Genomic DNA, 17,747 nt, shown 5'->3' with positions numbered 1-17,747 from the left:
ACTGTATGCATGTTTTGGTAGGGCTTTAGCATCAACACAGACAACTTCACAATCTTTCCCAAAACAATGGAAAATGCATGGGTAATTAGTGTTTTAGCCTTTAAATTTGGAATTCAAAGAGATACAGTGCCCTCCAAAAATATGGGGATGGCAATGTCAAAACTTTTTTGCTTTACAGTCAAGAAATTTATACTTGTGATCACGAGATTAACACAAAACAATATTTTTTTTTTATTTTTGTAATTCCATAAAGATTCGTGTTTTTTTTTGAGAACCTGCAGTTCCTTTCTTTCTCATCTGTCAAGAGTTTCAACACTTTTCTGGCTCAATGTTACACTTCTTAAAAAGCCTGGTGGAGGTACTGTACTGTCATGGTCAGAGCATATCTGGCCACCTTTGAACTTGCTGGCTCATCTTTATTAATGATATAACTATAACTGATGATGGCACCAGCAGAATGAAATCTGAAGTTTACAGAATCATTACATCTGCTTAAGTAGAAGAAATTGCTTCTATACCTACAGGGCAACTCTTCAACATTCAACAAGACACTGACCCATACATAGCACACTGCCAATGTAGCCAAGATGCTCATGAGGCAGAAAAATCTTTCAATTCAATCAAGCAAGCATTTTGCATACATACTTCTGGAAAAAAAAGTCAGAAAACCTCAAGAACAGAGAGAACCCAAAGTGGCTGTACAAAGGCTTACCCAAGTATCTCAAATGATTAAAAGAGTTTGGTAAACTTGGCAGGTTGCAGACTTCATGCAGCTACAGTATAGCTTCAATGGGATATGAAACCACAGTCTCTTACACCGTGAAATTTAAAGTGAATGTATCCCAATACTTAGGGGCCCTTTAATCACTGGGTTCTAATATGCATGGATTTACCCAAAAATAAACCAATATCTTACTTATCATTCACACTAGTCACTCAATATACATTTTTTTATTTGTGCAGGAAAAGGATTTTGACTTTGTCCTCCAGAAGTACTGGGATAGCAAAGTGATTAGTAAAAGGAAAGCTTTTTATATTGTATACTTAATCTACAACTATTGGTCTGTGTGGTGATTTTCAAAACGGCCGGTAAACAAACACTAAAATTAGACTGCAACAACTTACCAGATCTTGTTGCTACAAGGGTTTAACATGTACAAGTCCATATTTTCCATCAAAATTGCTGAAGTGCTCTGAAAACAAAATTTATAAAGATGAAAATGAATGTACAGTATGTGGACAAGAAAACAAATAATGTGAATGGCCGTACTATACTGCACAAAGGAAAGAAGTTTCAGTACCTTGGCCTCGGGGTTAGCAGAGAGGATTTTAGCACCACACTCCACTGAAGCGTAATTGTTGAAGTTCTTCTGTACTTTCTTTACTGTATGGGGGCTCCCATTGGAGGAGGGGTGCATTGACTGACCTGTGGGACAAAGCAGATTCTAGTCATTGAAATCACCGAGGTATCAGTTAAGATTTATCGGTTTCTGTGGAACCTGTCTTGCACTACGCATGGTTTACTCAATAAGACAGGCATTACATGTGAATTCCATTCCATATTTTTGGACTTAACGCAGTTGCCACAGGAAGACACATGTGAGAAGTTCAACTGTTAAAAGTTAATGAGATTTCAGAATTGCAGACCGGTTTGTCCTGTTCTCTCGCTGACAAAAAAAAAATCCCTCGTTTTAAGTGGCAAACCAGGAAGTACAAGATCAAACATGAATCTTTTAAACATCCTGTTTAAAAGATTCAGTCTCCTGTTTACTATAATTTTCATTTAAACTTAAGAATTCATTAAAATGCGGGCAATAAATGCAATGTTGGGCCAAGTTTTAAAATGGTAAATTTGATTTGATAAAAGTGGCTGTTCAGAAAAAAAAAACATCTCATTAAATACAATAGCAAAAAAAATAGTACTTTATGTGGGCTAATGTATTAAAAATGTTAGCATCAACTTAATAATAATGCTACAAGAGAAAATCATATTCGTAATGTGGATGTTCTTTGCAGAACAAAGCTATTAGTCATTATATAATCACTCACATATTAAATGTGTAGCATTGAACTAAAAAGATTTAGGAGCTCGGAACATTTAGATGCATCACTTTCTTTAAACAGAACAAGGAAGTAAAAAAAAGTATTTACCAAATGCTTGGAAATACCATTAAAGTGTGAAGTTAAAATTAATTAAAATTAACTTAAAATGGAGATATTTAAAGGAAGAATGTGTAAAGAGTATAACGTTATACAATTTCAATACCATAGACACAGCCCACAGCAGTGACCTGTGACTAAACTGTTAACCTGACTAATTATCCCCTTAACTGAACTGATAATCCTAGAGGTTCACATACTTTTTCTGACAAAGACATTTAATGTTGGATCATTTTGATCAATAAATGAATGAACAAGTATATCCTTTTGCGTGTTACGTTTTATTGGGTTCTCTTTATTGTTATGACTTCAAATTTCAAAAGTCAAATTTATGCAGAAATTCAGAAAATACTAAAGGATTCACAAACTTTCTAGCACCACTGTAGATTATATTATTCTTTTTGGTAGACAGTTTTGGTGATACTGAGGTCAACTACTTGAAAATGTAAATGTGGTGACAGCTTTCTGATACGGGGGGAAAAAAGCACACATTTGTTATATATTCACATTAAGCAATTTCATTAGTACTTTTCTCATTTTCCTGTTGGTGCTGGGTGCATGGTAGGTTTGCAGTTCTACAGTTAATAGACATTTAATTTTGACGGTTTAAGCAATTTTCATTTTATCAGGTGGATTAACAGTGAACGCTGCCAAAGTTTGATATCTCATCTGAAAGACAAGGTGCTCAGCATCCCTGAAACATTTGTTCTGGAACTCTGTGGGGAAAAATTAAAACTCCTGTGGGTCATTTAAATCAGCCCATAAATTCTAGACGTGGCAGCTGGGCCGATTAGGCCTGCACACGCCAGTTACAGGGTTAGAATCAAGGGACGTCAAGTCACTTAATAATCCAAATACTGTATTCTTATATGTCCAAGGTAATTCTAATGCTCAGGGCAGGGCATAAAGAAATTAAGTTTTGGGTAATTCAAGACAGAAAAGCAGAAAGCAGCAGAAAATGTTTTACATAAAGTACTGTAAGAATCTGGAATCAACTCTCAAGTCGTGTGGTTGAAGGTGATTCTATGGGAACTTTTAAAAATAGGGTAGGCTTCTTAAAACACTAAGTTCACTTGGCTGCTAGTAACAAGATGGACAGAATGACATTTAACTTGTGAGCTTTATGTTCATAAGATGCCGTGGGCGTGTTCAGTGTGGAGGCGGAGACCTGGATCACCTTAGCAACACAGCTGTCCTAGTTAATTAAGGACGAGCCGCAGCTGTTGGGGCCCTTTAAGACACACTGAGCACCTCCCTGGACTGACGAGCAATCCCCCGCAAGGGGAGAACCTTCCAGTGACAGTCCCAAAGGGAACAGAAACGCAAGCGTAAGGCCGTCGTTTCCCTTCATTTTAAATTCTTTTATCCTGTCCCACCATGTATCTCCCACCCGGATAGCGCCGTCCCAAGAGGGTCTATTTCTCAAGGCTAGACTGTGCTAAATAGGGACAGTCCAGCCTGGACACCACTGCGCAAAGCAGCGCATTGTTCTTTTTACTTTTGGCTTTTCCCTTTTTCGCTCGCCTCGTCTGCCCAATCAGATGGGGTGTCGATGTTTACTGGTGTTTGCGGCAGCTCCTCCCCCTCCCACATTGTTACACAGCCTTAACTCGCTTGGTGGCAATAAAATCAATTACTAAACTACCAATATATTAAACACGGTACTAGACACTTGCTGTACAAATACCTACCTCCTAGGTCGAGGGAGCTATAATGTACTTACAATGAAGGATGGAAAATACAAAAATTAAAATTATGAATACTGAATGCTAAATATTACTGCCAAGTGAATGAAGAGACCACTTCTAATCAACGCTGTTCACAGCTGAAAGATGGTATTTCCACATGGACCTTTTAATGTGTCCAATGATGCAGTATTGGACGTGTGTCAGCAGCCTCAGTACAAGGACTGACATGCAGCAGACATTGTTATGTGGCTCAGGAGGCTGCACTAAGAAGAGATTTATTCCTTTAATATATGTCCATAACGCAAGAGTGTCAGTTATTATATAATAACATAAAACATTCTGAACTACAGATTTTGTATAACACCAGATGTCCCTTTTAAAGCAAAGTTTCTTCTTAATATCAAGCTACCGAATGTTCAGTATAGAGATCCATTGCCTTTTGCTTTAATTTGTAAAGGGCTGCAATTCACTACATCTCACTGGAGTTCTCACTGTAGTGTTGGGTTACACAATATATGAATGCATTTTGTACGCTCCAGTTTTTCTACATATCACTCTGAGTGAATAAAAACCCTGCAGCTACTGAACAAGCTAAGCTCATACATACAGAGATAAAAAATAAAGCTTTTAACTGATACAGTATTTTTAGAAAATTTTAGTCTGTATTAAGAAAGAAAGTGCTGAACACCAATAAACATAAAATAAGAGTAAGCAAAAAATAAAAACAATGATAAACCAACTGTACATTAAAAGCTTTAGTAAAAATACAGCTAAGAACAGTTAACTAAAATGATCCATAATTACAGTCTGGTGAATCAGAGCAATGAGTTCCACAATCCATTATAGACAGCTTGGTCTTAGGTTGCATAAGAGGATATAAACTCAGATTAAATTATGGAAAATACTATTTAATATTTTATATATTCAATAAATCATAATGGTAGCCTGGAAGCAGACAATTCAGTTACATATATTTAAAGAAGGAAAACCCTAAATTCTACTCTACAGTTCACAATGGAACCAATGTAATTAACACAGGACAGGTTATATGCAGATGCAGAGAATATCTAGTTTGTACTGTACATGAGATGCAGTATTCATGACACACGGAGGCCTACTGGGCACCTAAGAACAGTATGTACCTACATATTCACATTACAAACAAAGGCACTAAAACCTTTGAGTAACCAGAATAGCAAGGGATGTACAACTGGCAGATGGAAGAAATGTTTTCACCCATTATGACGTTTCTAACGTGTGCTTCAAATGACAGAGTCAAAAGCACCAACAAGGTGTATAACTTCAGACAAGAGTTTCATTAAAGCAGCATCAACAGCATTGAAATCTTTAACCTTGCATAGTTGTTGGGAGCCAATAAAAGCATGACTCCAGTCACATATTTTAACTTAAAGCTCTGCTTCAAATTATACATTAAGATAAGAAAAGCCAACTGTAATGGGCAGAAGCTTTGGATAGTGGTATAACATTTAGTTTGAAGGAAATCCAAATGCCATAGCACTGAAACCCAAACTCATGATGTTGAATAATGTAACAATAAAAAACATACTGTACATGCTAAATTGTATGTGTCCCAACAAACTGTGGAACACCCTGAGTAACTAGGACAACAGCAGATTGTCAAAATCTGAGAATTGGGTCCTATAAACCAAAACCAACAAAAGTAAATAGTAAATAATTACATTTTATGTACACTCTGTAAGATGCCGTAACTGGCAGTATCAAAAGCTGTACTTAAGTCCAAAAGGAGAAAGATATTATAAAACCCAAATCGGTAGCAAGTCATCATCTAGTTTGACCAGGGCTGCCTCAGTATTTTGTTTAAAAGCAGAGTGGAAAGGTTCAAACAGCTCATTAGAAGCAAGACAACACTTCACTCAAACCCCAGCCACCCATTCCAGAAATGTTGCAGATGTGAATTGGACATAGGATACAATTTATTAGGAACTTTAGGGTCTAGATGAGATTTTTGTTAACAGCTGTGACAGTAACAGACCTCATCTCTGCAGATCGAAGACCAGAAGCAAAGGAGTGTTTAGGTTGGTAACAAATGGATAAACACAGAGAGTAGATTTGAGGTGATGCATAACAATAGGGCCCAAAACACAAGGACTAGGCTTCTTTTTAGCTACAAACTACATCATATCAGTAGCATCCACACCAGTAAAACTAAAAACTTAACCCTTAGAACTGGAGTGGGCGTAGTTAACACAACAGCAGAGGGATGATTACTAATATGGTGAATTTATTTTGAAAAAAATTAACTGGTTTGAGAATTGTATTTACTGTGGACAAATAGCTATTATTACCATAACCCTTCTTGAGGGTTATTGAGCACTGCCATAGAACAGCTCCTCCTTCCTCTTACCACATTTCTAAACCACAACAATTTACTATTGAAAGAAAAAGAAAACTGACAATTTAGGAGCTACTTACATTTATGCTTTACTGGTCATCATTAGAGCTGCCTTGTGACAGCCCAATGTGATACAGAGCAACAAAAGAAACAAAGGAAAATAAACTAAATGTATATTGGATATAGATTGAATGTTTCTGGTTGCACTTTGAATAACTGATCATTCTGACTGACTGACCGTGATGCACTGCCATAAGCACTAAATCATCTTTTAAGTGAGTGAGATGATGGGGCACAGCTGATTAAATTATTTCATCTGTTGAATATAAATAGCTGGTAAAAGAAAACACAAAGGAACCAATTTGCCTTTCTTATCAAAAGAACAATGACTCTGTGCCATCAGTATGTTGGAAGCTGGACTAAGTCAATGCACCATTGCTCGGTATCTGGGGTGTTCACAGCCAGCAATTTCTTACCCGGCAACACATTCATGACAAATATTTTCATTTTCCTGAAACTTTATAAAAGAGTGGCAGTTGTGTTTTCTTTTGATGCTCCATCAAAAAGAAAGGAACTTGGATTAATGAGTGCAAGGTTTACTTCAAATACCAGAAAACGTACTCTTTTCCTTCTCCACCTCCATGACTTTTTTCTTCCATTCATCAAAGGTGGGGATATCTCCAGGGTCTTTGCCATTTACCACAGCAGATGGATCTGGGTCCTTGATATTGTTAGGATCCACTTTCTGGCCAAGGGAGAGAGAAAATCATGGAAGAAATGAGAAAAGGCCTATTGTTTTTAAATGAGCCTCATGTCTACATTTCACTTTTGTGAGTGAAGTTGCATTTTACACTAGGACAGTCACAACTGAGAATCCAAATGAAATGCTTTAAAAATATTAAGCTCTGAATCTTATAAGTCAAAATGTTACTCATCTGCAGCTTCATTGGTAGATCTGAAGTTCTACCATTACAATTTCATTTATAAAATAAGAAAACCGATTAACACACAAAAATAGAAACACTATTTTGCTGACAAGTCAAATTACATGTGCACCCATTTACAATGCTGTGCATTTAACTGAAGCAACATGAATGAAGTACTTCAGCAAGTAACCCACCTGGGTTTTAAAACAACCTTCAAGAGCTAGTCCAGAGCCCTAACCACTCCTTTACTTTAGTGAACACCGGAGGACCGCATAGGAAAATAATTCTCTCTCTTCAGCTAATGCTTCCTGAACCAATGCAGACTGTGGCTAAGAGAGCACAAACTGCATTAAATGTTAACATAGAAGGTCTCTGAAGCTGCTTGGACTGATCTTTAACTCTTGCCATTTAAAAACAGACACAAGAAAATTTAGCCCCATCATGAATAATGTGTGCAAGTAAATTCAGAAGATTCAATTTTATCCACACAAAACAAAGAAAACATTAAGTGGTGCAAAACAACCAAGAGATGATGCATGCACACATTTCTTTGATGCCTTAATACTAAAAGCAGTTCTTACTTGGAGATTACTGTGCAAAGTCCACAATAATCGACTAATCTGCATCCTTTCACAAAGCTCAAAACAAGAACTATTTTCCTTGTCTCTCCTTCTTTCAGGGTTACAAGGAGATCAAAAGCCTCACGTTTTTCCAAAAAAGGGTTATGCATTGCCACTGGAGCTCAAAAAGCACTAACAGAAAGCCAGATCTTGCCCATTTCATACATACATTTCATAAAAACCCTAAGCTTTTACACATGTTTTCAGATTGTTACAGAAGTTATTTTAATGGTCTACACAAATACCTGGAAAAAGCCTTTTAAGCATTATATTATTTTCTGTACTCTGGTTAACTGCCCTTTTCAGATTTTTGATCTAAAAACCTCACTGAGCCTTTCCTGGAAAGTAACTGGAAGCTCCATAGTGGCTCACCTCTCCCTTCTGCACATGAGATGTGTTCCCACCACTCTGGTCCAGCTCTGGCTTGTCCTTACCCACTGGCGTCAGAGGGGAGTCCAGGTCAGTTTTGGTCCCTTTCCCTCTTCCATGGGTACTGGAAATATTCTCTATGTGCTCCACGGCCAGACTGTAGGGAAGAACAGGATGGGGAGAGGAAGAGAAGTACATTGCTCTAGGTGAGCTGTTTGCACGAAAAACAAAAGAAGGCATTCTGCTCTGAACCTAGTCAACATTTTCTCTTTTGGCGAAGACGACAGCAAAATAGGCAAGGCAAGTGGAGTGTTGCTCAGCATAGCAAAGACGTTGTTGTTACCTTGGTCCCTGTGGATTTTGGTCATTGTGGCTCACAAGCCAACTTCAGTACTCACCTGTCAAGCGATCTGTCAAAAGGAGGGGACTCGCTGGGAGGGGACGCCACAGGAGTCCCTCCAGCCTCACAGTCAGCAGCTGACTGCTCAGCATCATAAGAGCTGCCTACATGGGTATCAGCACTGGGAACCTCTATTGCACTGAGGGAAAGAAATGATAATATGCTGTTTACCTTGGTGACCTTGCTGGACAGGAAGATAGAGGAAGGAGAAAGGTAAGGGGACTCATGGGTCACAGATGCAGATGGGTCACCTTAATGGTAAAAAAATATCAGTTTTGGGCCATGCTTAGATGAACTGTACTTCTCAAAGAATTTTTCTGAGTGAGGAAGAGTTTTCAGAATAGAGGCTGAATTCAATAAGGTAATGCTTAAAAAAAGGGTATAAATTCTGAGTGGTATAATAAGTCATACAGAGAAAGACAGATGACTTTCTCCAAGTGGGATTTCTGTTGGTGTCTGCACATTTAATGAAGGGGACATTCCAAAACAGGAGACCTGGGCAGGTATCCTGGAGACCACTGCATCCCAGCAGCGACAGAAAATGAACACCAGTCTGTGGAGGGTGGTTTAGCAGTATTAAAAGATCTCAGAAATGTCATCAATATTATTTCACATAACGAAATAATCTACATTCAAAAAGTGCCCTACTGTCATTGCCATTTTAAAATGAAGTAATTTGAGCTAAAACTGTCTGACCAATCTTAAACATCAAACCTAAGAAACAATGCCCACAGATTCAGGAGTGCTAAAATTCGATAATGGTACTTCTTACCATAAAATTCAAACATAACACTGTTTGAAATTAAGTTTTGAAAGTAGATTATACGGTATTGATTTCTGCTCTTCCAAGAGCTAATCTACTTTGTAACCATGGGTTCATTTTGACAGGCTGTACATTTTCATGATGCAGTCACAGGACTCTGAATAACTTAACCAGAAGGTGAACTTCCTTTAAAAAAAATTGCATTCTCTGTACTCCTCTTCTACACTTATATTTGTAGTGCTCAAAACACTGCAATATTAAATTGTAATAAAACACCAAATCTTTTAATCTGAGGTCACTGATTTGATTATTCTAATTTGTTAAACTATCCAAATGCAACTTCTTATGAAACATGTTCTTCACCCTTAAAAAACGAATGCAGCCTTAGTGCACTCCCCTTTTGAAAGGTTTAAAAGGCATCTCTCCTGTTGTAACCAAATTCCCCAATTTAAAACAGCTTTATGTTTGCCATTAATCCACACATACAAAATACAGGAAATTAATCCACGGTTACCAATTTAAAAAGATTTTCCAAAACTCCAGTCAAAGATAGAAGGCAAATGTCAAAGTTGCTTTAAACAATACAAAAGCTTTAAATTGTGAATATTTGTATATATTATTTTGTGTACATTAAAAAGAGTATCAAGCCTAAATTTTATTGTATTAACTATATATTTTAGACATCTTAATGTTTATACATTTATTTAAAATGGGGTGTCAAGTATTGTGACATTTGATTAAAAAGATGTGACAACCCCGTATTTATTGATCATTATCTACGGCAAGACCTTTACGTTATCATTTAAGATTTGCTGCAAGAGCAATTCTCTCATCTGTATCCACATTTTAAGACCAAAGGTTTGATCTCAGATTCTGGTCACAGATCACCTGGCTGCTGTGCTGAAAACAAGAAAATGCATTCTATATTCCAACATTAAAACTGTGTCCAAATAGCTCTACTATTGCACCCAGGTCCCAGTCTCTCAACTTTCAGATTTAATCTATCATTATCACTTAGCTTACACTGAAGCTCGTCAAACCCACACATCATTCACTTCCTACAGGATATGTGAAAGATTCCTCCGGGCTAAACTATTACAAAAACATGAAATAGCTGCCTAACTGGTCTTGTGCATAGTAGCAAGGAACGGGAGCTCTCACCTTGACTGTGTGACAGGAGGGGTCTGTGAGGTAGGTGTGCTGGAGATGTTCTCAGTAGTAGCAGAAGCAGTGGAAGGGGTATCATCCAGGCTGAGAGAAGTCTCATGCTCTGGCACGGCCTCAGACACTGGCTCTGGCTCAGCTAACCCACTGGGTTCATCTGTTTTCACAGTCTGTCCGAAATATAAGGAGACAGAGTAGATTTATCATTGGTTTCTCCAGCATTTTTACCTTTTTCATACTTGGTAGTTTCAAAACTAAAATGATACAAACCAAATAGAACAAATGCCAACAACTGTCTCCAGTACTGTCAAAAAGTCTTGTTCACCATATTAATGTTGGTTTGGAATTATGTTATGAGATTTAGATAAAATAATATCTTCAATTACAGCTTTGCCAACAATTTGATTTTTTGGAACCTGAAAACCTGTGGTTTGAACTTTTGCTGCCTAGATCATTTGAACATTCTGCTCTCAAGCAACATTTCATTTAAACATTCTTTAAGAGCCTGTTCTGAAAAAAACACTCTGCCCCCTGTCAGTATACTGCACATGGTTGTCACCAATCTTATACTACTGCTGTGTAATCAGTAAAGGAATGCTATATACACATCTTTTAACATTTATTACAAATGAATGTATGTGAAGAAGACTAATATTTTTGTGCATATAGAAATTTAAGTATTTTTTTATTACAGTGCTCAAAACTAACAGTGGTTTAAGCAGCATGTTCTCTGACCAATTCTCTCTCAAACAGTAAAATGCTCATCTTTCCTTTCATAGCATTGCAATATATCCCTTTCTGCAAAAAAAAAAAGACTTCAATGTTCCAATAATGAATAAGGAAACTTTATACCTTCCAATGTTCATTTGATAGGCTAGAAAATAGAATCTTGAACAATATGTTTGTCAATTTCAGCAGCTCCAAGCAGTGTAGAACACTAGACTAGCTGACTTTAAATGACAGAAGTTAAAATACTTAAAGCACAAATCACCCATACCTCTCAATGGGAAGCTACTATGTTCTGTACTACACATACTGTATTCAGGAGGAAAAAATTCTAAGGAGTTAGATACATTCTTTAACATTATAAAGGCTTAGTTGAAAGATTTTTAACCTGATCGTGTTCTTTTTCTTTGCCACAGTCCTCTCTTAATATTTCATCTTGAAAAGCTTTTTCAGCCTCCAGTCCATAATCGTAAGAGGACTGGATATTCAAGGACCATTTCTCTTCATCCTGCAGGTTTAAAAAAAAAAAAAGATGAAAAAAAATTACCCACTTTTCTCATAAATAACAGATCTCCACACATTCCAGTGCCTACATTTTTCCTTGTTTTGCATTTTAATAGCTACTGTATCAAATCTTCAGTGACTTTCATAAATCTATATCTTAAACTTTGAAAAGAACAGGCTCATTGCTTTTAAGACATTTAGACATTTAAGACTTAATCCTTATGAAGATACGTGTTATATATTGCACAGCTGCTACACTATAAAGCAGGGCATATATAATGCTTAAAGTCTTCTGCCTTGGATTAACTGCACTAATTCAGACATTTCTGAAGAAGGCCTCTATGTTATTAATGTAGGTAAGATAAAAGACTGAGCATTATATACTTCTGCTTTGTATATTAACTTGTATTAATAGATGCTTAAATATTTGCCATCATGATATGCTTCATTTATCAAAATGTTTAATCAAATATGCATGTTACATACCTTTATCACAGGATAATAATGTGTTATTAGGTGACAAACCATTCAATTAAAACATCTGTATTTTAAAACATTACAACTACCCATTATTAATGGGGTGTAATGCAAGGAAGCACAGCATACATTAGAAAAGGCAAAATAAATGAAAAAGCTCAGACATAAGCTTGATCCTTGGACTGCATAGAAAACTAGACAGTTGTTAAATACTTATTATTGTGAAAGTAAATCCTTTATAGTGAACAGATCTAGAAATTAAAAATGATGCAGTAAAAGCTACCTTTCTGTCCGTTTTCTTTTCCTGCGCTGCCTGAGCACTGCTATCCTGTGCAAGCTGTGCTGGGCCTGTAGAGCTCTCTTCCAAACAACACACATGACGACTGGGGTACCTGCACAAGAGCACAGAGGCGTATTTGTAAGGCTCCTGCATTTCCAATTTTGTCACAGAATTGCCACACAGACAAGCAAACAGAAGGTGCTAAAGATCAGTTTCTGAACACGTGTTTAAATAATCCACACCTCTCTTTAAAGGCTTTTAAGGTAACCCACTACCCACTTTCAACTGAAAGCACCAAACCCTGAAACCTACATTTGCAAGATCACAAACAGATTTGCTTTGGGAGTTACCTATTATCATTGTCAAACTAAGTTACATGTTTTTAAAGACTTTTAAATCAGATCTTAATACAAATTTAGCATTTTAAACCATAGTAAAATAAATGACCTCACATAAAGATGATGAGAAACCTTCTGTGGTTCAATCCTTTATCTTATCAGTAGGTTTAAAGTTTAAGTGATGTGGAGGTAGTTAGTGTAGCCAGGCTGCCTATACAGCTAAGCTATGCTGGCCTAATATTTGCATGGATGTGTAATAAGCAACTCCAGTGTCAGAGCTGTCTCTCTCTCTTAGTCCCAACACAATGTTTTAAATAGCATCAGCGCCCAGAATGTTCCAATAAAAACTGCACAATGCCAGCTGCTTATTGAGCACTAAGATGGAAGGAGGACAACTGCTCATAGTTAAGCTGTGGGTGGAAAAAGCCACTTTCTGAAGGCAGCAACTTGAAGTCTTATAAAGAAACTGAAAAACTGACAATGCAGATATGATATCAGCAATAATGAAATTTCAAACTCCAAAAGAGGTTCAGTTTTTTAAGCAAACTTGTAGAAAAGGTTGATCACCAAAGTACGCTGAATCACTCAGAGACAGTTTGTTTACAGGTTATACCACAAAACCACCATACAGATCAGACCATAAAGTACCAACATAACATAAATAAGAGACTAACAAAACTAGCAGGGACTTGGAATGCTTTCCATTAATGTTTCTCTTGCACCTCAAGACAAAAACAAAGGCCCACACTTAATGAGTTGTGAAAACATACATTGGTGTGTACTGGATATTAACCAATGCTCAATGAAAATGCAAGTCTGTTTTACATCAATATTATGTACACTTTAAACAGTGATCACATAGCTTTGTTGACTGAACAGTTTAATTCTGAAACAACAGATTAAACATCAATTAGTGCCTTCAGAATAACAAGTAATAAGGTCATTAATTGTTCAATGATCACAAAAACAGCAAAAGATATGACCAGCCTGGCTTCAAACAATACCTCCCGAATCTTTGATTGCTATTGACACCATTGAAAGTGGTCGTCAATGAGAAGTTGGGAGGCGAATAAGACTCAACAACCATTGTCTGTTTCAAAAATCAGCAAACTACTCCAGAGAAACTCTGTGAGGGACGTGCCACATCCATTAAGGACCTCTTACATCACACTTTGAAGTTTTCAGACTGCAGTGACTACAGCACAAAAATTCAATATGAAAATGATTGGCTATTTAAGTTGCTGTTGACAGCTGACAAATGACATTGCTAACATTCTGTATTTGCACTTGTAAACCTCATCTAAGGTTCACAAACAAATGCAAGTATCACATTTGTTCTTCGCATGCAACTGGATGACATTCAAACTTGGGACCACAACATCCTAATCCTACCACATGTACAATCCCTGACAAGAACCTGACTGTGAGGAACAGCTGCAAATGCAATTCTCACCTACATGCAATAGGCACCAAGCACGCACATCTAGACCTTTCTACATTCCACCGGGTGTCAGGCTTTGATACAAAAATTGATCTTTCATAATGTGCAAGTTTCAACTCCAGTATCCATTAATGACTTACCTAAGAAATCCTTTGTATAAGATAGGAAGTACTCTGAGGGGGGAAATCTCAAATCCCTTTAACGCCTTTGTTAAACCATTTTAATAAATCTTGCACATCTTAGCAAAAAAGGATTATTATCCTCATCATAGAGGCATTTCACACTCTTGGTAAAAAACTCCTTCTTTTAAAGAAAGCAATTCATCTGATCAAAGTTAAAAAGTCTATAGGCCAGATCTCAAATTCTAAGTTGTTTTGCAAACAACCAAGCTGCCTGTTTACTATGGTGATTTCAAAGTACTGTAGGATCTTGACAGACCTTCCAGAGGTACAGTATGTGGTCTGTTATGCAAAGAGGCTAACTGAACCTCAAGATACTCTACAAACAAAAGATGCGAAATACAAAAGTATTCTTTCCATTGTACTTTACTACAGTGTCCCTGCACCTGCCTGTAGTGTACAAATAGGGAAAAGAGCGTTATACTGAAAGGTTAAAGGCAACTGTAGAGGAAGCAGCTAAGAGATCCCATTTACAGAAAGTTCAAATGGTCATTTTTAACAACATACTTCAATTAACTTGGATTGTATTTAAGGCATCCATTCCACTGGACTCCCAATTCAAATTCACAATTTTGGCAAACTGTATGCACCTACATATTGAACCATTCAAGACCCCCAGCTGCTTTATCACAACCATGCTCATTAGAAACACTGAATGCACCTTAAAGAGCTATGGCCCAGACATCACATTGTCAAGTCTGAGCTTTGTTGTTAGCTGACAAACATTCCCAAAATAATGGTTACAAAAACTGGCTGAGCATTACCATAGACTGACAGTCCTGAGTCATACAGAACATCCTCAGTTTGCTGAGCTACCTGTGACCTGCCAGGTTGCAGTGTTATCAGCAGACAATAGATACATATTTCTGTGAACTGGGCCCCTGAGCAAGGCCCTTAACCCCAACTGCTCCAGGGGTGCTGTACAATGGCAGACCCTGTGCTCTGACCCTAGGCTTCTCTCTCCCTGTCTGTGTGTCTCATGGAGAGCAAGCCGGGGTATGCAAAAAGACAAATTCCTAATGCATGAAATTGAAAAGGGTTAATAAAGTGATATTAAAAAAAATATATTTCTGTGAACATTAAACAGGGGCCTTACAGAACAGATCCAATTTCTAATTTCCTGCTTCACTACATCTCCCACTGCAGAATAACATATTTACAATTCCTAGTTCTCATCTTCCTCATAGAAATGCCAACAATATTTTTTGCAACTGCCTGAAGTGAAAATCCAGTGCTCTACTTCAGTAGAGCCAAGGGTTCCTGCAAAACTTTCCATTTTTTTGTTCGTTTTAGGGTGACAGGGTTATGACTGTCCAAGAATGAAAATAACACGCCATGATAAAGAATATACAACCAAATTGTGACAAGCCTGAAATTTCTAACATTACTAATAACAATCGCACATGAATGAATGCAATATGAACAAGTTACCCTTAAAAAACATATTTTGCATATCTTATATTCAGATTTGTAGATGGCCATGTTATTTTTCCCTAAAAGTACAAAGCAAGGTTTAACCTCTAACAGTAAGAAAATGACTCTCCAGGATTAGGCAGCATGCTGAAACATGTATAGTTTAAAATACCCGCTCACTAAAAAGAGGTGGAGAACAGAGCCTTTTAGTAATTAAAGACAACTGGTAACCCACAGTATACTAAATTACTAAGGTATACTAAGTTACACAAAGGACTGTGCATGTATTGGGGTATGGCTTCTCTCTAAAGTAATAGATATTAGAGAAAATGGGTATCAAAGCCACTGTCAGACATCTAAAACATCCTGTAAAGACCAATGTTTTTATAGAGATGCTCTTAAAATTATACAGTTTCTAAGACTTACATGCAAGTGCATGTACTTATATGTGAAGTAAAAACTTTAATATCATTACCGCTGATTTTAATTAAATGAACTGAATACATTGATTGACAAAAAAAAGTTAAATGGGATTAAAGGTTCCCATCCAGCTTTTATAGGTCCAGTGCAGCTCAGTGTAAACAACCTCAACTTTTTATAGAATACCAAGCTTAAAAAAAAAAAAACAGTGAACAGTATGTCATCTCTATTTAGACTCACAATATAGACATTAACATCACCGGCAAATTCATGATGAAAAATAGGGAGGTTTTTTCTGGCATGACCAGACACTGAAGCCATAAGACATAGTTCCACGTGGCCAGGGGCTGTGTCATCCAGACAGACAGAGAAGCCCAGTAAGTGGGACAGTGGCAGCACGAGGGCAGTGGCTCAGACAAACACATTCCGACACTTGTTTGGGTCAGGAACACAGCAGCCTTATCCGTCAGCATTCTGCATGCAAAAAAGAAGTAAAGCCAGCTCATCCCAGCTAATCCCCCTACTTCCATCGACTCTGGGGATAGATAACGATGGCAAGGGGTTCTGCTGTAACCCAATTTCAAACTCAGTGGGTGGGTGTATCAACAAATGGCAATTCTATCTTTTTTAAATGTATATAATGAACAATAAATATTTGTATTGCTTCAGCAGACTTATATTTTGTGGGTCTGACTCTAACCATAGACAAAAACACCATCAAACTCAGACATGGCACAATAAATCATTCTAAAGTAAAAGTTATTACTAAACTCTCCCTGTGTTATTATTTTGCAAAATTAAAACATAGATGACTATGCTTTAAAAACTGACTTCTAGAAAAAGCTTCCAAAAAGGCTCTCTACTAAGGCTTACATGGTAAAAATCAATAATATTCTTTGACCTAAAAAATGGGTCACACTGGCAGTGTAGGTATTACATTTAAGAGCACTTAACAGAAGAAACAAATATGTTAAAGCAGGTCTTCAGCCTGGCTCTTAGAAAGCTTGCAAACTATATATTTTATTTACTGAAGGTAACCAAAAAATAATCAATATGCAAATAAAAATATGATCCACCAAGCAGGTGATTTGTTAAGGATTTTTAGGGATCATCTGGATCAAAAACCTAGACAGACTTAATTCCCTAAATCAAATGATCTGATTAATTGATCTGTGACCTCAAGGTATTGCCAATCTTTAGATGGAGGTGTTTTTTGACTAACTGGATTGGGGCTCTCATTTCTGAAAGCCACTCTTTTTTACATAATATCCTTGACAGTTCTAAAACCTCTGCAAAATTCATCAGGAGAATTCTACTTGTGTCGGCACAGGGCAATGGACCCAAGTTATTTTATACCACAGGCCTCTTTTTTCCCCAGGTGCTGTGGTGGTCAAGGGGTGGTATTTATAGCATTCATGGGTATTTTACCCCACTCGTATATGTTCCTCTCGCTCTTTTCTGCAATACATTTCCCCTTTCTTTGGTTATGCATAGTTTTAGAAGGG

The 17,747-nt window shown here is 37.1% G+C and overlaps 1 protein-coding gene across 4 annotated transcripts in view; it reads right to left on the bottom strand.

The window, feature by feature from the left end:
- Nucleotides 1-17,747, bottom strand: part of suco (SUN domain containing ossification factor) — a 42,195-nt gene that overhangs the window by 17,798 nt on the left and 6,650 nt on the right. For 3 of the 4 annotated variants that reach the window (XM_088599243.1, XM_088599244.1, XM_088599245.1), the window contains exons 2-9: nucleotides 12,455-12,563; nucleotides 11,579-11,698; nucleotides 10,462-10,634; nucleotides 8,536-8,676; nucleotides 8,141-8,294; nucleotides 6,844-6,967; nucleotides 1,302-1,426; nucleotides 1,126-1,193 (exon numbers count right to left, since the gene is read on the bottom strand). In XM_088599243.1, the coding sequence (XP_088455369.1) occupies nucleotides 1,126-1,193; nucleotides 1,302-1,426; nucleotides 6,844-6,967; nucleotides 8,141-8,294; nucleotides 8,536-8,676; nucleotides 10,462-10,634; nucleotides 11,579-11,698; nucleotides 12,455-12,563 (1,014 nt within the window). The remainder of the gene's footprint in view (nucleotides 1-1,125; nucleotides 1,194-1,301; nucleotides 1,427-6,843; nucleotides 6,968-8,140; nucleotides 8,295-8,535; nucleotides 8,677-10,461; nucleotides 10,635-11,578; nucleotides 11,699-12,454; nucleotides 12,564-17,747) is intronic. The other variant, XM_088599246.1, reaches the window with a different exon arrangement.

This window comes from Lepisosteus platostomus, chromosome 11 (assembly GCF_059453375.1).
Source record: "Lepisosteus platostomus isolate fLepPlt1 chromosome 11, fLepPlt1.hap1, whole genome shotgun sequence".
NCBI lineage: Eukaryota > Metazoa > Chordata > Actinopteri > Semionotiformes > Lepisosteidae > Lepisosteus > Lepisosteus platostomus.
The sequence above is the reverse complement of the archived record's forward strand: the minus strand, read 5'-3'. Positions and strand labels throughout refer to the sequence as shown.